Source organism: Chiloscyllium punctatum, chromosome 39 (assembly GCF_047496795.1).
Source record: "Chiloscyllium punctatum isolate Juve2018m chromosome 39, sChiPun1.3, whole genome shotgun sequence".
NCBI lineage: Eukaryota > Metazoa > Chordata > Chondrichthyes > Orectolobiformes > Hemiscylliidae > Chiloscyllium > Chiloscyllium punctatum.
This window is the reverse complement of record NC_092777.1, coordinates 12,144,632-12,172,513: the sequence shown is the minus strand read 5'-3', so window position 1 is coordinate 12,172,513 and position 27,882 is coordinate 12,144,632. Positions and strand designations below refer to the sequence as shown.

General features: G+C 41.8%; 1 protein-coding gene and 1 long non-coding RNA gene across 14 annotated transcripts in view; one reads left to right on the top strand and one right to left on the bottom strand.

Moving 5' to 3' along the window:
* Positions 1-27,882, bottom strand: part of LOC140463826 (fas-binding factor 1 homolog) — a 115,348-nt gene that overhangs the window by 25,188 nt on the left and 62,278 nt on the right. For all 13 annotated transcript variants that reach the window (XM_072558194.1, XM_072558196.1, XM_072558201.1 and 10 more), the window contains 8 exons: positions 19,798-19,841; positions 14,506-14,550; positions 13,674-13,841; positions 12,027-12,127; positions 10,012-10,218; positions 9,394-9,501; positions 5,124-5,263; positions 3,329-3,447 (listed from right to left, as the gene is read on the bottom strand). In XM_072558194.1, the coding sequence (XP_072414295.1) occupies positions 3,329-3,447; positions 5,124-5,263; positions 9,394-9,501; positions 10,012-10,218; positions 12,027-12,127; positions 13,674-13,841; positions 14,506-14,550; positions 19,798-19,841 (932 nt within the window). The remainder of the gene's footprint in view (positions 1-3,328; positions 3,448-5,123; positions 5,264-9,393; positions 9,502-10,011; positions 10,219-12,026; positions 12,128-13,673; positions 13,842-14,505; positions 14,551-19,797; positions 19,842-27,882) is intronic.
* LOC140463828 (uncharacterized) overlaps positions 1-27,882 on the top strand; it is a 72,844-nt gene that overhangs the window by 42,105 nt on the left and 2,857 nt on the right. Inside the window, exons 2-3 of the long non-coding RNA XR_011954784.1 lie at positions 3,413-3,531; positions 19,477-19,527. This is a non-coding gene — a long non-coding RNA (uncharacterized lncRNA). The remainder of the gene's footprint in view (positions 1-3,412; positions 3,532-19,476; positions 19,528-27,882) is intronic.

Below are 27,882 nucleotides of genomic sequence, written 5' to 3'. Positions count from 1 at the left end.
AAGGGTCAGTTAGACTCAAAACATCAGCTCTTTTCTCTCCTTACAGATGCTGCCAGACCTGCTAAGATTTTCCTGCATTTTCTGTTTTGGATTCAGATTCCAACATCCGCAGTAATTTGCTTATCCAAGGATCAGAGGAGCATTGGTGTGCATGTATGCCAGTCCCATAAGGTATCAGGACAGGTGGGAAAAGTGACAAAGAACACACTAAGTATACTTGCCTTTAATAGTTGAAGCATAGAGTTTAAGAGCATGTTAGCATTGTACAAATCATTGCTTTTAGGCCACTGCTAAAGTATTGAGAGTATTGTGGGCGGCCCAGTGGTTAGCACTGCTGCCTCACAGCGCCAGAGACCCGGGTTCAATTCCCACCTCAGATGACTGTCTGTGTGGAGTTTGCACATTCTCCCAGTGTCTGCATGGGTTTCCTCCGGGTGTTCCAGTTTCCTCCCACAATCCAAAAATGTGCAGGTTAGGTGAATTGGCCATGCCAAATTGCCCGTAGTGTTAGGTGAAGGGGTAAATGTAGGGGAATGGGTCTGGGTGGGTTGCGCTTCGGGGGTCAGTGTGGACTTGTTGGGCCGAAGGGCCTGTTTCCACACTGTAACTAATCTAATCTAATTCTGTAATCTACATTAGAGGAGAGATGTGATTTTATGTAATTGTGCAGAGGAGGTTTACCACAATGTTCCCTGGGCTGGAGAGTTTCAGTTATGAAGAGAGATTGAACAGACTGGGGTTGTTTTCCTTAGAGCAGAGTACTGCGCTGTAATGTTCTATATGTTCTACGGTTGAATGTATGAAATTATGAGGGGCATAGATAGGGTCAACAGGAAGAAACTTCTGTCCTTGATGGAGGGATCAATGACCAGAGGCATGGATCTAAAGTAAAGGACAAAAGATAAAGAGGAAATGGTGAGGAAAAACCTTTTCATCCACAGGGTGGATAATATTTTCATGGCATTGCAAGTATACATCCAAATGCTAAGGCATACAAAGCTTTGTGCCAAGTGCTGGAAAATGAAATTAGAATAATTAGGTGGTTGTTTTTGACCAACATGACGAAACAGGCCAGCAGGCAGTTTTCTGTGCTGTAGGTCTCTATGGTCAGCAGGAGGACCTTGACTGGGATACCTGTAGATTCTGAGACATGGTATGTTGCATCTCTCATACACACATTCTTGATGTACAGTTCCTGAAAGCCAATGCACAAGGTGGCTCATTTGGATGCCCGACTCAAATAAAGGATTCATGGCTAGGGTTGGATACAAATCTTCATGATGCTGCCTCTCCCTCCAGGTATTGCTACTACATTATCACTATCCCCAAATGATTCAGCAAAATGAAATTGGCCTTCATAAATTCCCCAGCCGCCTGCGTCAGATGTAGAGATAGCCTTCAGTTCCCTCGAACACAAAAAATTGCTGTCAGCATCACAGCAAAGATCTCCAAACATCAGAGTCCACAGGCTTGGTTGATTAGGACTGGTACATCTGCTGAGTGCCTAGGACAGCGAGATGAGTGACTGAAGTAGTATCACATGACACTAAGATTGGTGGAGTAGCAGATAGTGAAGGGGACTGTCAGAGAATACAGCAGAATATAGATAGATTGGAGAGTTGGGCAGAGAAATGGCATATGGGAGTTCAATCCAGGCAAATGCACGGTGATGCATTTTGGAAGATCCAATTCAAGAGCAAACTATACAGTAAATGGAAAAGTCCTGGGGAAAATTGATGTACAGAGAGATCTGGGTGTTTAGGTCCATTGTACCCTGACGGTGGCAACACAGTTCAATAGAGCAGTCAAGAAGGCATACGGCATGCTTTCCTTCACTGGACGGGGTATTGAGGTGGTAGGCCATAATACAGATATATAGGATTTTGGTTCGGCCACATTTGGAATACTGCATACATTTCTGGTTGCCACATGACCAAAAGGATGTGGATGCTTTGGAGAGGGTGCAGAGGAGGTTCACCAGGATGTTGTCTGGTATGGAGGGCACTAGCTATAAAGAGAGGTTAAGTAGATTAGGATAATTTTCATTAGAAAGATAGAGGTTATTGGGGGGATCCTGGATGAGGTCTACAAAATCATGAGAGGTAATAGACAGGGTGGATAGCAAGAAGTATTTTCCCCCCCCCCCCCCAGAGTGGGGGAACTCAATTACTAGGGGTCACAAGTTCAAAGTAAGAGGGGAAAAGTTTAAAGGAGAGATATGCGTGGAAAGTTCTTTATGCAGAAAGTGGTGGGTGCCTGGAACGTGTTGCCAGCGGAGGTGGTAGAGGTGGGCACAATAGTGACATTAAAGAAGTATCTAGACAGATACATGAATGGGCAGGGAGCAGAGGGATACAAACCCTTAGAAAATAGGCGACAGGTTGAGATAGAGGATCTGGACAGGGGTTGGCTTGGAGGGCCAAAGGGCCTGTTCCTGTGCTGTAATTTTCTTTGTTTAAAGCGAGGTCTATACTATGCGGTTATTAACCTCCTTTCTGTTCTGTCAACCATGAGTCATGGAGATGGTACTCACTACGAAGCCAACTCTGTCCACCCCAGAATATTTTGGGGTCCTCCAGACTCTGACCCCAGACAGTATCTCCTGCTCCAGTTCTCCATTACAAGGACAAGTCCAATTTTATGAAATTTTCCAATTATTCTTTCAATCTGGATGCCATCCAAATTGTTCAGGGAGCTTCTTCCATTACCACCAGGGTTTATCTCCTTCTTGTGGCACCTCGTCCTTTGTTGCTCTAAGGTATTTCACTAGCCCCTTGTCTTTCACAAAGAAATACAGAAGAAATTAAACTGTTACTCATTTTGTATCATGGACACGACTTCTCAGGCCAACAAGTCCTGGACTGGGACTAGAAACCAACTGCAAAGGCACAATCCACTGTGCTAAAAGATCTCACCCTCCACATAAAACACAAGTATGATATTTCCCAGCATTGTGTGTGCTGATAACACAGCTAGGCCACTGCCTGCAGCTCACAACGAACAGGATGAGGGAATAGCTCGGAGGGAAACATGATTACGATTGGATTAGTTTCCGAATCAAAGCAACCCCTGCATCTGCAGTCAATCTTGTGATCTAATGGTGCAGAATCAAAATGCACCACAAGTGTCCAAATACCATGAGCCGTGCATTGAAGGCTCAAGCAGTAGGCAAAGCTCAGTTTGAGATCAAAAGTAACAATGGAAGAAATGAATTAGAATTCCAACAATCACTCACCCTACTTTAGGCCAAAAGAAACACCAACAGAATACTAACATTTCAGAGGTAATACTTCTTCATAAACTCACTACTGACATTTATCTCCCTCACCTTCTCAAGAAGTCGTGTTTGTTCATTCAATCTGACCTCCATCTTGGTGATAACATCCTGTAAGCGGGCTCTCTCTTCCTCCAGGTCTCTCTGCTGCCGCAACAGTCTATCCTGCTGTGCTGAAAGAAACATCACATCATCAGATTTTACAAAAGGGGGCTGCAAAAATTCACGGGCTTAAGACTGATTCACTGAGGCAGTTGGTATGTATGAAATGCCTTCAGCAGAAATTTCTGGGGACACTGTTTATTCACAATTGAGGAAACAGTAAGTAATGGTGAAATTCTATCAGGCTGGAAGCAAACCAACACAATATTTACAAATGCCAAATCTGATTCAGCAAGTGTGGACTCATAAACCCCAAACAAATGACAGATAAAATAATAAATTCAATTCAATTGTTATGCTGGAAGTGTGTTCCAATTGCAATAATTTAAGCAATTAACATGGATGTAGAAAGGGATAATTTTGTCCAAGAAGCCATTTTAACATATTTGTGAACACCACAGATAAGGCACACGACAGCACCTATGATTTATTTTATAGGAAGTTTAAAATGCTTTTTGACAAAATTTCAAGTGAAAGATGCCAAATAAAATTAAAACTGCTGACTTTCAGGAAGGAATGTGGACCAAAGTTGAAACTGGTTACAAGACAAAAATAATACTGACCACATACAAGATGTCTAACATCAAACTGAATGCAGCCTCAATGAATTGGAGTATGAAAGATGGTAGAATTATTTTTAATACAAAACAGAACTAAATTGGTTGATGAAGTCACAATCTTTAAAATAAAATTTTCTTTGTTGAGGAGAGCACTTTCAGAGAAGCAGTTAAATGGGAATAGGAGGAGACTAGTTGAACCTGTTCCACCAATTAAAACAAATCATTGCTAACTACATTTACTTGCATCACACTACATCCCTTAACACCCTTCACCAGCAAAAGTCTATAATCTCAGTTTTATAATTATCTATTGACCTGGAACCACTGTTGTTTGTGGAACAGTTTCAAATTGTCAAACTGCATGAAGAATTGTTTCCTAATTTCACCCTGAAAGGCCAGGCTCCTAAGCTCCACAACTATCTCAATGTGATTCAAAGGTTACACATATAGGTATTTTACCAATTCCACAAAAACACAAAATAACTTATTAATTACCAGGGCTTAACTCCCAGAGATCTGCCAATTTGACTTCTGACTGGAACCAAAGCATTTCTTTGACAAGATTGGCAGGACTAATTTTCAGATTGAACATCAACATTGTTCTAAACTATTGATCTCATTAGAAGCACCCTTTCATAGGAGATTAGCACTCTGTATCAGCACCTTTATCTCTGAGTCATTAGTCATTAGAACAAAATCTAGTGTTCTGAGGGAGTGCTGCACTGCAGGAACGTCACTTATTGGATGAAGCCACGTACCAACTCAGGTGGACATAAGATATTCCATGGCACGATTTGAAGATGAACAGTGGAATCCTAGCTACTAACTATCCCTGGCCCAACAACATTAAAATAGATTGACTGGCCATTTCTCCATGCTACTTGTGAAATCTTGCTATGTGCAACTTAAGTGCCACATATTCTATATTGCAACAATAGTGACATCCAAAAGTATGAAGTTAGCTGTAAAGTGTTTTGGCACATCCTGGGATCACAAAAACGTTTTTCCAGAGATTTTATTTTGGCAATATCCATAGGAGCGTGAACCATGTAAAACCTTTGAGTGCTGATCAGCTGACTCAGCTGTCAGTGTTATTAAACAATTAATTCGCATTCTACATCTCCTACCTCGCTGCTGCTCCTCTCGTTGTCTTGCACTGATCTCCATCTCATGGGACGTGCTCTGGTGGGTGCTTTCTACTTTATAGGACAGGTCATTCAGCTTTGAAGAGAAGACCCTCATCTGTTCAATGATATTATTGAGTGACCTGTGTGAGAACATTGAGAAGGAAGACTGCAATAGAACTTTCAATACACCCAACCAAGGTTTTAGGGCAAGATATTCTGGAATAACAATTGCTACTTTAAACATGAGCAAACAGGAAAATTACCTTCTTGATTTATAGCATCTGTTAAATTACAAGCTATCATTATATTATATTGCACTAAACAATCCAGGACATTCAATTTAATTCCAGCCTGTAACTAGGTAGCTGTTATCTTATATATAAACCAGTCGAACCACATAATTAGCACCCAACCTTGATTATAATCTTAATTTCACACAGGTATCTGTTAATCTAAATATTTTTATATCCATTTAATTTGACTCCCATCTATAACTCACCATTATTCTTCATAAAGTCCACCAAACTCAGCAGAAACCAGGGGTCCTTGATGTTACTGTGAGGTTGCCATGTATGATAGATGTTCCTAATCATGTACAAAATGAATTTAGATTGAAAGACTGATGTCTTTCAGAGATTAAATGCTCACTTTGGAATTTTACCAGCCAGGTAGGGTCAAGGTTTGACCTGATTTGCTGATCCAAGGGCAGTGCTACAAATGCTGCAGCGCCCTGGATTCCAGATGAGAAACTCAACCTGGATTCCTGATCACCATCTAGCAACACCCAGCTAGAAACTGTGCAGATAAAGGGACTATTAGATGTATATTAATTGTGTTTGAATGTGTGCAGCATTAGCTGGTGAGTAACTGCTGTGGTTGGGGATTGAACAGCAGTTGCTTTGTAATCTACAGTTCTGTAAATAAGTAGAAAAATGTTTGAAGAATGGTTCCAGTTGTATTCTGTGCTAACTGGCTTCCTCCAACAAAACAGTGTTAGGATCCCAACTGAGGGTAATCATGGACAAGTCAAATCCCAGAATGAGACCTAGTTTGATAGATCATAAGTTGTATTTTTGTTATTTGCTTACAGTGAGGGTCAAAGCAAACATATTCACAAGAGGCTGCCAAGTACATTTAACAAAACAATCAAAAAAGCTTACCACACAATAATAGATAAAAAGCAAACTATGTCATACAAGAATTATGAAAATAACTCATTAAAAATATCAGAAAGAAAGAAAAAAATTCAACCTTTCCACTCTCAAGAGTAACCTTGCAGACACAAAAACCAGAAGCTATTTCCAACTGAAAGCTACTTGTTCAAAAGTGGGATGGCTGTATTTTATTTCGTTTTTTGGAAAATTTCTGTATTTATGTGGTCTAATTTTCTTTTGTAATGAAAAACTTCTTCCCCACCTTCTTAAAAAATTGCTAACACAGCTTACCTATTATTTAAAATCGGTTTCTACAACACATGTCTTTTTGCCTCTGGAGTTTTCTTTTAAACATCTCAGGACTTTACTCATACTCCTGACTGCTTTGGAGAGAGGTATTACCTGCTGATAAGCACCTTTTCTCTTTGGCTACATACTGTTTCTGAATGTTTCTGCCTTTCTGTGATACTGCACCTCCATCTCTAGGCAACTGCAGTCTTTTTTTCCTTCTACATTTTTCCCTAATGTACCAAACTGTTCACTGCAAGGGGCTTAACCACTTCATCAAAAGGTGAAAATACTTCCAGATACCCCAGTAAAACTCTGAACTTGAAAATTAAACTAAAACCATGTCTCCTCATTCTTATAGAGTCACAGTCATACAGCATGGAAACAAACCCTTCAGTCTAACTTGTCCATGGTAATCTGGTTTCCTAAACTAAACTAGTCCCATTTGCCCACACTTGGCTTATATCTCTCTAAACCTTTTCCATTCATGTACCTTTCCACATGTCTTTTAAATGTTGTAACTGGTACCTGCATCTTCCACTTCTTCTGGCAATTCATTCCATACAAGAACCACTTTCTATGTGAAAATCCCCTCAGATCCCCCTTAAATCTCTCTCCCCTCATCTCAAACTTATGCTCTCTAGTTTTTAACATTCTTACACTGGGGAGAAACCTTTGCTATTCATCTTATCTGTGCCCCTCATGACTTTATAAACCTGTGTAATATCATCCCACAACTCCTAAGCTCCAGGGAAAAAAAGCCCCTGCTGATCCAGCTTCTCCTTATAACTCAAACGTGACACCATAAGTCAGTATAGTTGTGGATAGTATCGAAGAATGTTGTAGATTACAAAAGGACATAGATAAGCTGCAGAGCTGGGCTGAAAGGTGGCAAATGGAGTTTAATGCAGAAAAGTGTGAGGTGATTCACTTTGGAAGGAGTAACAGGAATAAAGAGTACTGGACTAATGGTGGGTAAGATTCTTGGTAGGGTAGATGAGCAGAGAGATCTCTGGTGTCCATGTACTTAGATTCCTGAAAGTTGCTACCAGATTGATAGGGTTGTTAAGAAGGCATATGGTGTGTTAGGTTTTATTGGTAGAGGGATTGAGTTTCGAACCATGAGGTCATGCTGCAGCTGTACAAAACTCTGGTGCGGCCACACTTGGAGTATTGCGGCAGTTTTGGTCACCGCATTATAAGGAGGATGTGAAAGCTTTGGAAAGGGCTCAGAGGAGATTTACTATGATGTTGCCTGGCATGGATGGAAGATCTTATGAGGAAAGGTTGAGGGACTTGAAGCTGTTTTCGTTAGAGAGAAGAAGGTTGAGAGGTGACTTAATTGAGACATATAAGATAATCAGAGGGTTAGATAAGGTGGGCAGTGAGAGCTGTTTTCCTCGAATGTTGATGGCTAGCACAAGGAGACATAGGTTTAAATTGAGGGGTGATACATACAGGACAGATGTAAGACATAGTTTCTTTACTCAGAGAGTAGTTTGGGGCATAGAATGCCCTGTCTGCAACAGTAGTAGACTCACCAACTTCAAGGGCATTTAAATGGTCATTGGATAGACACATGGATGAAAATGGAATTATGTAGGATAGTGAGTTTTGAGAAGATTTGTAGCATAGGATAGATAGACTTCAGATTGGTTCCACAGGTCAGCGCAACATCAAGGGCTGATGGGCCTGTACTGCACTGTAATGTTCTATGTTCAAACCCTCCAGTCCTGGTAACACCCTAGTAAATCTTTTCTGCACCCTTTCCAATTTAAAAATACCCTTCCTTTCCCAGGCATCTAGAACTGTACGTTGGCCTCACCAACATCCCATACAACACAACATGATGTCCCAAGTCCTTTATTCAATGTTCCGAGCAATGAAGGTATGCACGCCAAATGCCTTCTTCACATACCCTGTCTACCTTGACGCAATTTTCAAGGAACTTTATACCTGAACCCCTAGGTCTCTCTGTTAACACTCTCAATGTAGAAAAACAAACCAAATCTGAATCTTTACCTTGTTCTTCCACTTTATAATGCATGTTTCCAAATGATAATAGTATATCATAAACCTTCATAATAATAGGGACTGGGTGAGGACAGGGTCAGACCTAGCTGCACTTCGGTTATTATGCAATAGGAAACTACAGCCCAGTGATATACTCAGTGCCTTTTGCAATTGGGAGCATGTGGGAGAAAAGACCAGTAGCTCTGCTTCCTTGGTACGGTCTTGTACATGTCACATAGAAGGAGAAGAATGAAATTTAGACTTACACTAACATTGAATGGGTTACAGGGAATGTGGCTTTGCCTCCAAAAATATGACCAGAGAATTATCAAACTCACAGAAGAGCTCTTTTCTCAACCCTCAGCTGCACAATGGTTAATATTTTTTATTCCCCTGGGCAGGAAACTGCTCTCTATTCCTTTACGAATATAAATATGATTAATAGCATTCTGGCTGTACAGGATCAGTAAACTGTTTTCTAGATACAGTTTTAAGTTGTTATAGTTATTGCATTTTTGTTTACTTTTAAACTGTATGTAAGCTATTTGCGAATAAGTTGCTGTTTCAATCCACAGGTCATCCAAGCCGGTTAGAGTCAAGTTTATCGATAATAACAACCTGTTTCCTCTGAAGTGACCAGCAAGCCTCACAATTTAGAGATGACCAATCAGTGACAACACCCACATCCCAAGAGCCCCATGCTCTCCTTCAGTAGGTCTGCCCTTCACTAGTTAAAACAAACAATTTCCTTCTCAAATACAAGCCTGGAACTACACTGAAAATGTGAGCTGCGCTGAACACTCACATGATGTTACCTTGTATGTGAGGAAGCACTGGTCACCGCATCAATCTCTTGTTCCTTCAATTGCTTTACATACTGCAGCTGCTCCTCATGTTCCTTTCGCATATCCAGGATTGACTGACTGTAGAATAGAAGTCAACAACGATGAAGCACATAACTATAAAACCATGCTGCCTACATAGTTAATTTTTTTTGGCATTTAAGATAAATACTTTTTTGTTGGAAAGATCTGAAATTCCTTTAATGGACTATGGAAGGTCCCAAGTTCAACTCACAACTGAGTTGGCTTAATTAACTAACTGCAGCATTAGAATTGTCTTCAGAGGGAAAGAAATAACTGAACACAGTTTCTACTACTGATCCCTGTTACTCCTGCTGAAGAATGCACCTCTATGGCCACAGTCAGAACAGCATTAGTCTTGATGCAAACTCTGGATGACTGGATAGATTGCTGACACTCAGTGCAAGTTCACAAGCTAAACTACTATTTTAGCTAAGTTATTCACAGCTAGCACTTAATGACTTCTAAGTCATGACAGAAAGGATGGTGTCAGTGGCAAGAATAATTTCATTTGTTAAATGAGGCAAGTGAACCAAGCAGTGTTAATAAAATGCTGCTATTTCCTCTTACCGCTGTAGTTCTCTGAGTCGCTCCTTCTCCTTGGCTTTCTCTTCCTCAAACTCAGTGAGCTTGCGCTGGTACCGGGAAATCAGCTCTGATCTCTCTCGATCCAAGCTCAATTGTCGGGCAACAGACTGCTCAGAGAGAATTCGGTTCTCTTCTTGGAGTCGAGCCTCCCGCTGCTGGTAAGATTCTTCAATTACCTTCAAGCGGTTCCTGGCAGGAAGGATAACAGGAAGAGGCAGTCAATTTAATCTCTTCCCATCACACTTGAATTTTTGACAATGGGATACTGATGAGACCTAAATATTTCCAGCATTTCTTGCAGTTGTTTAAATTTCCCACATCTGTAATACTTTGCTTCTGCCTTCTCCTCCAGTCTGTGTTACAGTTAGTCTGTAGTCCCAGTTTGTGGCCGCTGCACACATTGTGCCTGATCTGGATGTGTTTGATGGAACAATTTACAGGGAGCTTTACTCTGTAAGAGCAAAGTAGTGTGAATGCTGGAGATCTGAAATAAAAACAGGATATGCTGGAGAGGCTCAGCAGTTCTTATGGAGAGTGAAACAAAGCAAAAATTCAGTTGAATAGGACCACCCTTAAGAACGGAGTTTCATCCTGTGTCTTGTGCACTTAGCATGCGAGCTGTTGTGGGCACAACTTTAGGAGGTATTTGTCCCTGGGGGGATGGCAGTGCAGATTTACTAGAATGACAACCGAGCTGAAGTTTTCCCATCCAAAAGTGGGTGGACATGGAGGCGAGATGACAAACAAAATGTCTGACAAGTAGCTCAGCCAGAAATCCCATTTTGCCATAGGGCAGGAAAGGGAATAGGCCCCAAACTATCCCATACCTAATAATAAACTTTTATAAATTATAGCAAGTTCATTAAGAATCCACCTCCAGAAAATCTTCTAATTCTGTGGTGTGGCCATGGTTCAGCAGCTCAGAGATGTACAGCACAGAAAAAAACTTTTAAGTCCAACCTGGCCATGCCGACCAATAATCCTAACCTAATCCATTTGGCAGCACTTGGCCCATATCCCTCTAAACCCTTCCTATTCCTATCTCCATCCAGATGCCTTTTAAATGTTGTAATTGTACCAGCCTCCACCACTTCCTCTGGCAGTTCATTCCATACACACACCAGCTCAGCATGAAAAAGTTGCCCCTTAGGTCCCCTTTGCATCTTTCCTCTCTCACCCTAAACCTATGCCCTCTTCTTCTGGACTCCCCCACCCAGAGAAAAGATCTTGTCTATTTATCCTATCTATGTCCCTCGTGATTTTATAAATATCTATAAGGTCACCCCTCAGCCTCTGCCACTCGAGGGAAAACAGCCCCAACTTTTTTTTTAAGATTAGATTAGATTACTTACAGTGTGGAAACAGGCCCTTCAGCCCAACAAGTCCACACCGCAACCCACCCATTCCCCTACATTTACCCCTTACCTAACACTACGGGCAATTTAGCATGGCCAATTCACCTGACCTGCACATCTTTGGACTGTGGGAGGAAACCGGAGCACCCGGAGGAAACCCACACAGACACGGGGAGAACGTGCAAACTCCACACAGTCAGTCGCCTGAGTCAGGAATTTGAACCCGTGTCTCTGGCGCTGTGAGGCAGCAGTGCTAACCACTGTACCACCGTGCTATCTATTTGACTAGACTTTTGATCATCAGTCCTAATATAACTTTACTTGGCTCCATGTCAAATTCTGTTAGTTACCATCAACAGAAATTGCTGGAAAAGAACAGAGGACTGAGGAAGGGTCACTGGACCTGAAATGTTAACTCTGGCTTTTCTCCACTGTTGCTGTTAGATCTGTTGAGCTTTTCCAGCAATTTCTGTTTTGCTTCTGATTTCTAGCATCCACAGTTCTTTTGGTTTCTGTTAGTTAGCAGTCCTGCAAAATACCTTGGAACATTTGTGTTAAAGGAACTAAATAAAGCTAAACTTTTCCCTTTCCTGCATTGCGTTTTGCCTCTCCCTGTTCCAGTTCATACCTATTCTACCTCACCTGTGTGCATTCTCAATCAGCTCCAAGTCGTTGCTGTGCTGCTGCTGGAGGCTGTCCAGTAGGATTCGTTGTTGCTCTCGCTCCAGTTCCAGTTTTCGCACCTAATGCAAACACAATTGTTTCTGGTTCCAGGTTTAAGGAAATTATATCACAATTAAGAAATCATCTAAACACAAGATACCCTCAAGTCATCAAAGAAGAATATTTCTTTCAAAGAGGGTGCTTAGTGAGTATTATAGCTCTGTTTCAGGATGGTATGTTTTGTTATTCAAACATAGGATGTAGACATCACAGGTAAGGCTAACATTTATTGCCGATCCCTAATTATCCTTGAGAAGGTCATCGTGAGCCACATTCTTGACAACTGAGAACCTGATAGTCTTAATTCTAAATTGTTCTCTAAATTAGCCTATGTATTTACATATAAGCCAGACCCAGTAAGGTTGGCACATTTAATTCCTTACAGGATGTCAGTGAACCAAATGAGTTTTGACAGCAACCTGTAGATTCATGTTCACCATTACCAATTACTCAATTTTTCATTTAGTTAATCAACTGGATTTGAATTCTTCAGCTGCCGCTGTAACGCAATTTCAACTCCTTTCTCTAGACTTTTAGTTCAGACCAATAATGAGCAACTATGCTACTGTTCCCAGAGAGTTCTTCCATTTTACATTTACACTGCAACCTTCGCATTGGTGTGAAGCAATGTTTGTCTCAAATTACTGTGCAAAGTTATGAACAGCTACATCTCAGGAGGTCATTACTATTTCTGTGCTGGCTTTCTGCAACAGCAACTCACCTAGTCCCACACACTGGCTTTCAAATCCTTCCTCTTCAGTCACTTATCCAATTCCATTCAGAAAGTCTCATTCGAAGGTGTTTCGAACTACACTCACAGGAAGTGAATTCCAGATCCTAGCCATTCACTGCATGAAAATGTATTGCCTCACATCGCTGTTGATTTTTTTTTACAGTCACCTTAAATTGCTTCTGAAGAAGTCATTTGGACTTAAAATGTTAGCACTGTTTCTCTCCACAGCTGCTACTAGACTGCTGAGTTTCTCTAGCATTTTCTGCATTTGTTTAATATTTCTGGCATCGGCAATATTTTAGTTTTATCCAAAATCTCTCACCTCAAATAGAAGGTAATTTTCCAGATATACTTGAAGCAACAGTCAAGAGAAAAAAAAAGTAGCTTTGTTCTACTACAAATACTATAGGCTTTTTTCAGGAGCATGGGTCATTCAAACAGGAGGAAGCCATTTACCTACCTTAGCCTAAACAGCTATTTAATTTGATCATGGTTAATTGGTATGTTGACACCTCTATCTAATAAAACTCAATCTCAGTCTTGAAAGTTTCAAATGACCTCACACGCACAGCCTTTCCAAGGAAAGGTAGTTCCAGATTTCCACAATCCTGTGTTTGAAAAAGTGATTTCCTTCAAAATACTCAGACTCTAATTTTTCTCTATTTGATTAAAGGGGAGTTCAATTCCAACTTTCACAAGTTTTTCTCCTCACTTAGTCTGATTATCTTCCCTTGTAACTTCGTACTCCTATCCACGTAACTTATGATCCTCCTAACCTAAATGACAGTGAGTAGTGTGTTCATGGAACAGTCAAGCCCAGAATAGCCTTGTACCTTATTCTCCAGCTCGATGATTTTGACCTCAGTAGTCTGCAGGACTATCTGTTGTTCAGCTTCTGTGCTCTTCAGTTGTTTCTGCACAGCCGTCAGTCTGCTCTCTAACTCCATGGCCTTTGGCAGATCCATGGCAACATCTTGTCCCCTAGAAACTGACTGAAGCAGCTGATAAACAGAAGTTTGCAAAATTAAACCAGAGCATCACATAAGCTTAAATAATGCTATAAGTAAATCCACTGAAGTATTTTAAAGCCAAACTACCTACTTTAGAAGTTTTATTGATTTTGCTCTTCAAATGCACAGATCATCAATGAGTATTTCTAACACCAAGTACTCAGGATTACGAATCATGGATCAGAACCCGACTAAAGCTCCTTTCAGGTTAACTAGCAGGCTTGATCAGCAATCATTGATACACTAATCTTCCATTTACCATCTTCAAAACTTCTCTGAATTAAACTGCCAACAACTTGCTTATGAAAACTATACCTTTACTATGATAGAAGGTGATAAGTCTAAACATTGGAGTCAACCTAATAGAAACCATGGCCTTGAATCCCACACAGCAAGGTCCTGAGCAAATACATCAAGGGATATACGAAATGAAACCCAGCTTAAATAAAATTGGAAGGCAGATAGATAAAGTAACTATCAAAGAAAGCATTATCATTGATCAGCATTCTCACAAGCAAACACCCACAGCAATCCCTCATCCCCTTCCCCATCAAATGCACCATGGCTAGAGTATGGAAAACTACTTTTAAAGATAACGTCATTGCAAAATTCCACTGAAAAACTAACTTAACATGTATTGGCTAGAAGCTCTCACCTGCAACTGAAGCAACTTCTGCAGTTGATCAGTGGAGAGGGGTACCTGGGAGGAGAGAGAAAGAAACAGAGGAGGGGGAGGAAAAGAATGAGGGGAAGAAAAAAAAAAGTGAGGGGGGACACAGAGTGAGAATTAATTAGTGTACAAACTTCATTATTTCTTCACATTACATACTGTTCGATCCTAGACAAGTGGCAGAGTGATTGCAGAGGATAGTACAAATGATATGGTATGTACTGACTTCCAGAAATTAAGTGATCAAGTGCGACATTGCAGACGTTCCAGCAAAGGTGAAACTCAGTAAAAAAAAATGGAAAACCAAGTTGAGCAAAACATACATCAACGAAACTATGAACTCTTCTCACTGCTGATTACAGAAGTCTGAGAATAAGTGAAGAGAGCCATGCTATGATTCAAGGGAGTAAGGCGAGGCTGGGTGGCCTCTGCTTGAATGCTAGGAGTATTATAGACAACACAGATATTAAGAGTATGGACTGACATGGAGCTGTGATATTGTTACCATCACAAAGACATAGTAGAGGGAGGAACAGGACTGACAACTCAGCATTCCAGGATATAGGATCTTCAGGCAGGACAGAAGAGAGTATAAAGGAGGAGCTGTTGCTGCATTATTAACTCAGGAGTCAGTTGCTGCAGAAGGGATGATATTTTGGAAGGGTCTTCAAAGGAGGCTTGTGGTATACAGTTTGGGAATAAAAAGTGGTAAGTCACATTGCAGGCCACCAAACAAGCAGTCAGTAGGCAACAGAGGAGCAGATTAGATTAGATTAGATTAGATTACTTACAGTGTGGAAACAGGCCCTTCGGCCCAACAAGTCCACACCGCCCCGCCGAAGCGTAACCCACCCATACCCCTACATCTACATCTACCCCTTACCTAACACTATGGGCAATTTAGCATGGCCAATTCACCTGACCTGCACATCTTTGGACTGTGGGAGGAAACCGGAGCACCCGGAGGAAACCCACGCAGACACGGGGAGAACGTGCAAACTCCACACAGTCAGTCGCCTGAGGCGGGAATTGAACCCAGGTCTCAGGCGCTGTGAGGCAGCAGTGCTAACCACTGTGCCACCGTGCCGCCCACCAATGTGTACAATTCATTTAGGTGTGCAATAATAACAATAGGGTAATTATATTAGCAAATATCAACTTCCTGAACATTAATTGGGATAGTCATAATGTAAAGGGTTTTGAGGGGATGGATTTCTTGAAATGCATTTGGGACAGCTTTTTGTGTCAACGTGTAGATGGTCCTTAAAGGGATGGCATAAGACTGGACCTAATTCTGGGGAACAAAGCCAGGCAAATGGTTGAGATTGCATAGGGGCCATCTTAGTGATAGCGACCACAGCACAGTCTCATTTAAGTTTGTTACAGAAAAAGAAAAAGATGGCCTGCAAAAAGCAGCTTTGGATTGGGGGGGCAGAGGGGGGAGGGAAGCAGAAAACTCAATACAACAGGATGGAGTGGTGTTCAAAGAGTAAACAAAGACAATGCACAGCCAATATGAGAAAGAAGCTCAGAGGACCCTAGATGTCTAGGAATATTCAAGACTGGATAAGGAAAAAAAATGAGGCTTTTTGCAGGTGCAAAGGGAGCAAATCAACAAAGGCCCTTGTGGAGTATAGAAAGTGCAAGGAGGAACTTAAAGAAGCAGTTATGAGAGCAAGGGGAGATGGCATGAAAAACACAGGCAGTTAAGATTAGGGAGAATTCCAAGGCATTCTATAAGTATACCAAGAGGAACAAGATATCCATGGAAAAAGCAGGGCTATTTGGGAGTAAGGGAACAATTCAACATGGAGCCAGAGGACACTGGTAGGCTGCTATATGAGTGCATCATTTCTGTCTTCAATCAGGAGGAAGCGGATATAGGTACAGATTTCGGGGAGAGGGACTGACAGGTTCTTGCGCAGATGGACATGGCCAGTAAGGATTTATAGAAGGGCTTTTGCTGGCTTAAAAGTGGACACATCTCCAGGTGATGAAAACAAAAAAACACTGGAGATCACAGCAGGTCAGGCAGCATCCATGGAAAGAGAGTAAGCTTATGCTTTGCATCGAGATGACTCCATCAGGGCTTGAGTGAAGTGTGGAGGGGGCAGCATTTGTGCAATAATGGAACGGGGGGGGGGGGGGGGGTGCAAATTTGTTGATAGTTCAGATTAAGTGAGCAGAATGGGAGAAGATCAAAACAATGGTGTGCCTAACTGGCAGACTTGAAAAAACAGGTCAGTCCCACTGGAGTGTGGGGAGGGGAGAGAGGACATGGTGACAGAGAATGTAACAAGCAAAGCTAAAAGAAAGGGAAGAAATGGGTTCACAATCTGAAGGTGTTGAACTCAATATTGAGCCCAGAGGGTTGTGAAGTACCGAGTCCAAAAATGAGATGTTGCTTCTCCAGTTTTCGCTGGAGCATTGCAGTGTCCCGTGGACAGACGAGTGGGCATGCGAGCAGAACGCTGTGTTAAAATGAACGGCTATGGGAAGGTCAGGGTCATGCTTATGCACAGACCAGAGGTCTTCTACAAAGCGGTCACCCAGTCTGCAATTGGTTTCTCCAACATGGAGTAGGCCACGTTGAGTGCAGCAAATACAATAAATCAGATTGGAGAAGGTAGAGGTGGAAATGCTGCTTCACCTGGAAAGACTGTTTAGGTCCTTGGAGCTGCAGACGAGTTGTATTGCAGGATGCCTATGGGAGGAAGTTACATGGCCTCTGACCCTAATTTATAATTCCACTATCACCAAAGGGGAGGTGACAGAGGAACGAAGGACAGCTAATATGGTTCCAGAGAATTATATATCAGCGAATCTCACATCAGTGGTAGGGAAGATATTGTACAGAATTCTTAAGGTGAGAATTAATCTCCAGTTGGAGTGGTAAGATTTGATCAGGGATAGTCAGCATGGTTTTATCAAAGGAAGATCATGCCTAACAAATTTGAATTTTTCAAGGAGGTAACCAGATGTGTAGTTGAGGAATGTGCCATTGATGTAGTTTAAATGGATTTCAGTAAAGTATTTGACAAGGTTGTACATGGGAAACTGATAAGGTAGGTAAAAGCTCCTAGGATCCAGGGTGACTTGGCAAGATGGATCCAAAATTGGCTTAGTGATAGAAGACAAAAGTTGATGACAGAAGGCTGTTTGAATGACTGGAGGCTGGTATCCAGTGGCATACCTCAGGGATTTGTGCTGGGTCCAATGATATAGATGAGAATGTGGGGAGATGATAAGTAAGTTGACAGTTAATAAGTAAGATGACATGAAGTTTGTCAGGTGGTTAGTTGACAGGAAGAAGTTCTTATGTTACAGGAGGACATAGATGGAATGGTCAGATTGGCAGATCAGTGGCAGATGGAATCTAACATTGCAAAGTGAGAGGTGATATACTTTGGAAGATGTAATAAGACAAAGGAGTATTCACGAAGTCTGACAATACTAGAAACAGAGGGATTTTGGGGTGCTTGTCCAATGACTGCTGAAGGTGGCAAGACAGGTTAGTAAGGTGGCTAAGGCATCTGACTTTATCAGTCAGGGCATAGATTACAAGAGCAGAGAGGTTATGTTGGAGCTGTACAAAACATTGGTTTGGCCTCAGCTGCCTCTTGTTCACCACAGTACAAGAAGAATGTGATTACACTGAAGGGGCTGCAGAGGAGATTCACCAGGATATTAACTAAAATGCTCCATCCCAGATATGAAGAATGGCTGAATAGGCTTGGGTTGTTTTCTTGACAGCAAAGAGGGCAGATGGGGGTTTAATTGAGGTGGATAAGATTATGAAGGACATGGACAGTGTGGATAGAAAACAGTTATTCCTCTTAGTTGAAATGTCAATAACAAAGGGAAGAATTTTAAACGGCAGGTGGTTTAAAGGGGATTGGAGGAAAATTGTTTTCACAAACAGGGTGCTGGGAATCTGGAATGTAGTGCCTGGGAGGGTAGTAAAGGAGGGAAACCACACAGCCTTTAAAAAATGTGGATGAGCACCTGAAATACAGCGTTCAAGGTATAGGCCTGAAAGTGCTGGAAAATGGGATTTGTGTAGTTAGGTCAGTGCACATGTGATAGGCCAAAGTGTCTCTTCTCTGCTGCATGACTGTATGACACAATGACTCGACAAAGGGCTTGGTATCATTTGTAACTCAACCAAACATACACATGTCTTCAGCTGTCAAACAAACCATTACAAATGCAAACCATGGAGCCCACTGCAACTGCAAGAACAGATGGCCTTCTTTCTTTCTCCAAGCTATACCATATATCCTCTCAATCACAACAATCCAGCAGCAGGTATCTTCTTTACTCTAAGACTAAAGCTCTTTTTCAAATTTGAACGGCTGTGGACACTTAAGCAACTTCAGATCATTATGCTAAAACTTCCAAACAGTTTTTTCTCCAGTACTGATTGCATAACTGCATTTCCCAATGGGTGAGTACTCTATTACATCTCAATGTTTACACAGCACTGATTAATATGGAATAGAATCCTTCAATTAATTGCTGCAGTAAAACACATACAACTAATAATCATGACATTTGAAGCTGGAAACATATAATCCTTCAGAATGTTCCTGACTCCTCAGATGGCTTTCATTTGTGAACCTATAAAAAAAGGCAGGTTTTCAGAAGTCTTCCACTGGAAGATGTAGGAAACACATTTTCCCGATGACTGTCAGTGACAACTCTGACATCACAGATGTGTAGGCCAGATCATAACCCTGGCCATAGGAAATCGATAACGAAACAGGAAGGCACAAGAGTTCAAAATCCCAGAAATAAAATACTTTTGCCATTCCTGCTACTCCAAGGAAATAAAAATACAGCCAACAGACTTTAAGAACAAGGATATTTTGATGGACTTCCAGGTGTTATTCCCATATATCTGCTCCTCTTGTCCTTTTAAGTGTCTTGATCAATGTCCTATCTCTATAAACACAGATCCGAAGTCAAGCAAAGGAAAGGAAGAGTTTGAGATGGACCATCTGAAAGGCAAGTAAAGAGTGGAAATGGAAAGCCAAAGTCAATGAAATTTTCCTATTCAAAGAAGAATAGGGAAGTCATCAAACATACTGGGAAAAAAAGGTGACGAAAGGAACCTGAATTGAACAGGAACAAGACATATTCCACATAACTAACTAATGTAGCATAGCTGGGATCCAACTGGATTCCTGTAAGAACATGTTTTATTTGGAGTAGAAACTAACCACATCTGGTTGTATAGGAGACAAACTGATGTAAATGAAGCCAGCTCACTCCTACCTGTAAAACAGATAGTTGGTCATCTTTTTGAACTTGTGAAGGTGCTGTAAAAATGACAAGAAACACCAATATTTAGATGGAAATTGCTAGTAAAGCTCAGTCAGCCAGTCTAACTCTTGAACTAAAAATAAACTGAAAATAAAGTTCCCTCAACACTGTCCCCATTAAAAACTCCTGAAACCAGTCTAAGTCAACAAACCATGGAAAGAAAGCAAGCTAAAGTTGAGTCAAGATGACTCTTCATCAGAGCTTCAGCCCTGATGAAGAGTCAGCGAGACTCAAAACGTTAGCTTGCTTTGTCTCTATGGATGCTGCCTGACCCGCTGTGATCGCCAGCATTTTTTGTTTTCAGTCCATCCTATCAAAGCCTTTTATCACTTTAAATAATTTTATTCAGTCACCTCTCAGCCTTCCTTTTTTGACAGAAAAGAAAACCAGTCTGCTAATACTTTCCTAATGAGTTCTGAGGATTATCCTTCTAAATTTTCTCCAAATTCCCTGCAGTGTCTTGTATCCTGTGAGCAGATACAGGTTTAATTTTAATCACTACTCATTAATTAATAAAGCCTAGTGCTAGTTTTTTTTAAAAATGGCTTGCTAACCTGTGGCAAAATTTTTGTCATTGTATTCAAAGTTCCTTTATACCTCAATCCAAAGATGTGCAGGTCAGGTGAATTGGCCATGCTAAATTGCTCATAGTGTTAGGTGCATTAGTCAGGGCTGGAAATGTGTTGCTGGAAAAGCGCAGCAGGTCAGGCAGCATCCAAGGAGCAGTAGAATCGACATTTCGGGCATTAGCCCTTCTTCAACTTTCTCCCTGCATTAGTCAGGGGTAAATATGGGGAATGGGTCTGGATGGGTTACTCTTCAGAGGGTCGGTGTGGACTTGTTGGGCTAAAGAGCCTGTTTCCATACTGTAGGGAATCGAATCTAATCTCAATCCCACCTGGACTCACACCTTCCTAACAAGTGACCTCCCAATTTTTCCAGACAAAATGTACTACCTCTCATTTATCGGTGTTGAACTTCATTTGTCAATTATTTACAAGGTCTGCAAGTTTATAAATGCTTTCCTCTGCATCGAATGTACTGCGCACCTCTCCCTCCATTAATCTATAACAAATTACATTTCTTTTTTGATGCCACAGTCCCAATTGTTAATATGAACTATTAACACAAATCCTTGAAAATACCTCCCACCTTCTGCCACTTTGAACAATGAACTTTTGCTACCACTCTCTACTTTGTTTTTTGAATTTAGCTAGTAATCCATTCTCCCACTTATCCCTTGATTTCACATCAACTGACATCATTCGTGAGTATATCATAGGACTCCTTTTGAAAATCCAGATAAATTAGCATCAACATAAACACATGACCACCACTGATTCTTTGTTATTTCCTCAAAGAATTATAAGACTGATCAAGCAAGATTTTCCCTTTTGAAATTCAAGTTAATAATTCATTATTTTTTAGGTTGTAAGTTTGCTTGCTGAGCTAGTCGACTTGTTTTCAGACATTTCGTCATCATGCCAGGTAAAATCATTAGTGAACTTCCGGTGAAGCATTGATAATCTGTTCTGCTTGCTATTTATCTGTCTCGGTTTGTTGTGGTTGGTGATATCATTTCCGGTTCTGTTTCTGAAAGTTTGGTAAATGGGGTCCAAATCTATGTGTTTGTTAATGGAGTTCCAGTTTGAATGCCCGTGGAATTCCCGTGTGTGTCTTTGTTTAGCCTGTCGTAGGATGGAAATGTTTTCCCCTTCAAAGTGGTGTCCCTCTTCATCTGTGTGTATGGATTCTAGTAACAATTGGTCATGTCTTTTAGTGGCTAGTTGGTGCTCATGCATCCTGGTGACTAGCTTTCTACCCGTCCGTCCAATGTAATGTTTGTTGTGGTCCTTGCAGGGTATTTTGTATATAATGTCCGTTCTGCTTATTGTTGGTATGGTCCTTTAAATTCATTAAGAGCTGTTTCCGTGTGGTGGTAGATTTGTGGGCTGCCATGATGCCTAGGGGCCCGAGTTGTCATCCCTGAAATGTCTTTAATGTATGGCAGGGTGGCTAGAGTCTCTGGGTGTGTAGTGTCTTCTTGTTTAGGCCTGTTGTGCAGGAATCGGTGAACTGCACTCATCGGGTACTCATTGTTCCTGAATCCTGAAAAGTATTCTGGGTAATACAAGATGGAGGACAGGAAAAATTTCTGGCTGTAACAGCTGCTCCTTTTTTGAGGTATTTTAGGTGCTGGAGGTGATTTCCTTGAATTCCAGGAGCAGCAATGACTGTTTTATATGTTGTTGCATTGTTTTGGAACTTTGGAAAAAGAAAGTCAAAACAACAGCAGTTTTAAAAGGGAGAAGAACAGGCAAAGGAAGCACATGGTGAGGTCAGTGCAGGAGAGAGAGAGAGAGAAAGAAACTGATAACACAGTGAACCTGCGCAGTTACTGCCTTTGCTGTTTGAATTCATGTATCGCTGGACATCGGAGTGCATCTGGGAAAATTAACAAATAGTGAAATGCACAACTGATCTTGAAGGAACTGTTTGGGCAAAGTTCACAGCACAGACGCAGATATGTGTATTGTTTTAAGTGTGGTCTACAGAAAGTCTGCAGTAGTGAGTAGAATGGGTTCTTTCTTGATTATATGTGTTTTCAGATATGTCTCTTGATAAAACTTAAAATATAAGCCATAACTGTTAATTTAACCAGGGGCAGTATTTTTTAGAGGAATAAGATGGTGTTATTTTCTCGGTCTGTAGATTGTGAAGGAGCAAAAATGACCTTTAGTGGAGTGATATGTGCTTCTTGTCAGATGTGGGAGTTTAAAGACAGTTTAAGCGTTATTGCAGATTATATCTGCAATAACTGCTGTTGCTTGCAAATCTTATCAGATCAAATGGATCAGTTGGAGAGACGTTAGAAGCAATGAGGAATTTGCAACAGCAACAGTATGTCATAGATGGCAATTATAGAAAGGGGGGAAGTCTCAGATACAGTCACATAGATGGGTTAACTCCAGGAAAGGTAAGAGAGGTAGGCAGCTAGTGCAGGTGTGTTCTGTGGCTGTACCCATTTCAAAGAAGTATGCTGATTTGGAAAATGTATGGGGTGACGTAACACGAACAGCCAAGTTTCTGGTATTGAAACTGGCTCTAATGCAACGAGGGGTACATCAGGTTCCAAGACATCAATTGTGTTAGGGGATTCTCAAGTCTGAGGTACAGACAGACATTTCTGTGGCCAGCAGTGAAAAATTAGAATGGTGTATTGCTTCCCTGGTGCCAGGATCAAGGGTGTCTCAGAGAGGATGCAGAATGTTCTCACGGGGGAGAGGAGCCAGCAAGAGGTCATTGTACACATTGGAACCAACGACATTGGAAGGGAAAAAGTCGAGATTCTGAAGGGAGATTACAGAGAGTTAGGCAGAAATTTAAAAAGAAGGTCCTCGAGAGTAGTAATATCTGGATTACTCCCGGTGCTACAAGCTACTGAGGGCAGGAATAGGAGGATAGAGCAGAAAAATGCATGGCTGAGGAGCTGGTGTATGGGAGAAGGATTCACATTTTTGGATCATTGGAATCTCTTTTGGGGTAGAAGTGACCTGTACAAGAAGGACGGATTGCACCTAAATTGGAAGGGGACTAATATACTGGCAAGGAAATTTGCTCAAGCTGCTCAGGAGGATTTAAACTAGTAAGGTGGTGGGGGGGGGGGGGGGACCCAGGGAGAAAGTGATGAAAGAGATCGATCTGAGACTGGTACAGTTGAGAGCAGAAGCGACTCAAATAGTCAGGGCAGGCAGGGACGAGGTAGTACAAATAAATTAAACTGCATTTATTTCAGTGCAAGGGGCCATAACAGGGAAGGCAGATGAACTCAGGGTGTAGTTAGGAACATGGGACTGGGATATCATAGCAATTACAGAAATGTAGCTCGGGAATGGGCAGGACTGGCAGCTTAATGTTCCAGGATACAAATGCTACAGGAAGGATAGAAAGGGAGGCAAGGGGGGGGTGGTGGCGTTTTTTGATAAGGGATAGCATTACAACTGTGCTGAGGGAGGATATTCCTGGAATCACATACAGGGAAGTTATTTGGGTGGAACTGAGAAATAAGAAATTGTATTATAGGCCCCCTAATAGTCAGAGGGAAATTGAAAAACAAACTCGAGATCTCAGCTATCTGTAAGAATAATAGGGTAGTTATGGTAGGGGATTTTAACTTTCCAAACATCGACTGGGACTGCCATAGTGTTAATGGTTTAGATGGAGAGGAATTTGTTAAGCGTGTACAAGAACATTTTCTGATTCAGTATGTGGATGTACCTATTAGAGAAGGTGCAAAGCTTGACCTACTCTTGGGAAATAAGGCAGGGCAGGTGACTGAGGTGTCAGTGGGAGAGCACTTTGGGGCCAACGACCATAATTTTATTCGTTTTAAAATAGTGATGGAAAATGATAGACCATATCTAAAAGTTGAAGTTCTAAATTGGAGAAAGGCCAATTTTGACGCTATTAGGCAAGAACTTTCAAAAGCTGACTGGGGGCAGATGTTCGCGGGTAAAAGGACGGCTGGAAAATGGGAAGCCTTCAGAAATGAGATAACAAGAATCCAGAGAAAGTATATTCCTGTCAGGGTGAAGGGAAAGCCTGGTAGGTATAGGGAATTGAAAGGTTTGTGAAGGTTTGTAGGTTGAGGTTTAGGGTGTAGGTTTGCTCGCTGAGCTGGAGGTTTGATATCCAGACGTTTCATTACCTGGGCTAGGTAACATCATCAGTGGCAACCTCCAAGTGAAACGAAGCTATTGTCTCCTGCTTTCTATGTTTGTCCTGGATGGGGTTCCTGGTGTTTATGGTGATGTCCTTTCCTGTTAGTTTCCTGAGGGGTTGATAGATGTATCTAGATCTATGTGTTTGTTTATGGCGTTGTGGTTGGAGTGCCAGGCCTCTATGTCTTTGCTGAGCCTGTCAACATCAACCTGGCAAAGGAAACACTTGCCACACTTTTAGAAGAGACCATCACACACACCCCAACCACCATCAATCACATTACCAACGAAAATATCATGAAGCTAGTGGACCTGTGCCTCACCACCCACTTCACCTTCAACAACATATTCTACAAACAAACCAACAGCACACCCATGGGATCTCCGCTATCAGGATTCATAGCAGAAGCGGTAATGCAAAGACTAGAACAAACAGCCCTACCAACCAGGTAAAAACAATGACTGCAGATGCTGAAAACCAAATACTGGATTAGTGGTGCTGGAAGAGCACAGCAGTTCAGGCAGCATCCAACGAGCAGCGAAATCGACGTTTCGGGTAAAAGCCAAGGGGGGCTTTTGCCCGAAACGTCGATTTCGCTGCTTGTTGGATGCTGCCTGAACTGCTGTGCTCTTCCAGCACCACTAATCCAGCCCTACCAACCATCAAACCAAAAATCTGGGTCTGCTACGTAAATGTCATCACAAAACGAAACAAGATAGGGTAGACATTTAACATCATCAACAACACCCTCACAGGCATAAAGTTCACCAAGGAGGAAGAAACTGGCAACAAACTCGCATTCCTGGACGTCACAGTCGAAAGAAAGGACAACGGAGAACTACAAACCTGCGTATATAGAAAACCGACAAACACTGACCAAATACTTAACTACACCAGCAACCATCCCAACACACACAAACGAAGCTGTATCAGAACACTACTCCAACGAGCCACATCACACTCAGCACAGACAAACTTCGGAAAACAGAGGAGAACCACCTATACGACGTATTCAAGAAGAACGGATACTCAAAAAATACAGTGCGCAGATTCCTCAAGAACAAAGAACAAGCAGACCAAACACAGCCAGAAACCCTAACCACCTTACCATACATCAAAGAAGTTTCAGAAATGACAGCCAGACTGCTAAGACCCCTCTGAATCCTAGTAGCACACAAACCCACTAACACTCTCAAACAAAAACTAACAAACTTAAAAGACCCAGTACAATCCATGGACAAAACCAACGTCATCTACAAAATTCCATGCAAGGACCGCCAGAAACACTACATAGGACAAACAGGAAGAAAGTTAGCCACCAGGATACACGAACACCAGCTAGCCACAAAAAGACATGACCCTCTCTCCCTCATAGCGCTACACACGGAGGAAAAAAACTACCATTTTGACTGGGACAACACATCTATCCTGGGACAGGCTAAGCAAAGACATATCAGAGAATTCCTAGAGGCCTGGCACTCCAACCACAACGCCATAAACAAACACAGATCTAGATACCGTCTATCAACCCTCAGAAAAAGAACAGGAAATGACATCACCACAAACCCCAGGAACCCCATCCAGGACTAACATAAATAGAAAGCAGGAGACAACAGCTTCACTTCACTTGGAGGTTGCCACTGATGATGTTACCTAGCCAGGTAATGAAACGTCTGGATATCAAACCTCCAGCTCAGCGAGCAAACCTACACCCTAAAGGTATAGGGAATGCTGGATGCCTAAAGACATTGAGGGTTGGTTAAGAAAAAGGAAGCATATGTCAGGTATACACAGGATAGATAGAGTATACTTAAGAGGGAAATCAGGAGGGCAAAAAGGGGACATGAGATAGCTTTGGCAAATAGGGTTAAGGAGAATCCAAAGGGTTTTTACAAATACATTAAGGACAAAAGGGTAACTAGGGAGAGAATATGGCCCCTCAAAGATCAACAAGGCGGCCTTTGTGTGGAGCCACAGAAAATAGAGGAGATACTAAATGTGTATTTTGAATCAGTATTTACTGTGGAAAAGGATATGGAAGATATAGACTGTAGGGAAATAGATCGTGACACCTTGCAAAATGTCCATATTACAGAGAAGGAAGTGCTGGATGTCTTGAAATGCATAAAAGTGAATAAATACTCAGGACCTGATCAGGTGTACCCTAGAGCTCTGTGGGAAGCTATGGAAGTGATTGCTAGGCCTTTTGCTGAGATGTTTGTATCATCAATAGTCACAGGTGAGGTGCCAGAAGACTGGAGGTTGGCTAACATGGTGCCACTGTTTAAGAAGGGTGGTAAGGACAAGCCAGGGAACTATAGACCGGTGAGCCTGACCTCGGTGATGGGCAAGTTGTTGGAGGGAATCCTGAGGAACAGGATGTACATGTATTTGGAAAGACAAGGACTGATTAGGGATAGTCAACATGGCTTTGTGCGTGGGAAATCATGCCTAACAAACATGATTGAGTTTTTTGAAGAAGTAACAAAGAGGATTGATGAGGGCAAAGCAGTAGATGTGATCTATATGGACTTCAGTAAGGTGTTCGACAAGGTTCCTCATGGGAGACTGATTAGCAAAGTTAGATCTCATGGAATAAAGGGAGAACTAGCCATTTGGATACAGAACTGGCTCAAAGGTAGGAGACAGAGGGTGGTAGAGGAGGGTTGTTTTTAAGACTGGAGGCCTGTGACCAGTGGAGTGCCACAAGGATCGGTGCTGGGTTCTCTACTTTTTGTCATTTACATAAATGATTTGGATGCGAGCAGAAGAGGTACAGTTAGTAAGTTTGCAGATGACACAAAAATTGGAGGTGTAGTGGACAGTGAAGAAAGTTATTTCAAGTTACAACAGGATCGTGATCAGAAGTGGCAGATAGAGTTTAATTCAGATAAATGCGAGGTGCTGCATATTGTGAAAGCAAATCTTAGCAGGACTTATACACTTAATGATAAGGTCCTAGGGAGTGCTGCTGAACAAAGAGACCTTGGAGTGCAGGTTCATAGCTCCTTGAAAGTGGAGTCACAGCTGGATAGGTTAGTGAAGAAGGCATTTGGTATGCTTTCCTTTATTGGTGAGAGTACGGAGTACAGGAGTTGGGAGGTCATGTTGCAGCTGTACAGGACATTGGTTAGGCCACTGTTGGAATATTGTATGCAATTCTGGTCTCCTTCCTATTGGAAAGATGTTGTGAAACTTGAAAGGGTTCAGATAAGATTTACAAGGATGTTGCCAGGGTTGGAGGATTTGAGCTATAGGGAGAGGCTGAACAGGCTGGGGCTGTTTTCCCTGGAGCGTCGGAGGCTGGGGGGTGAC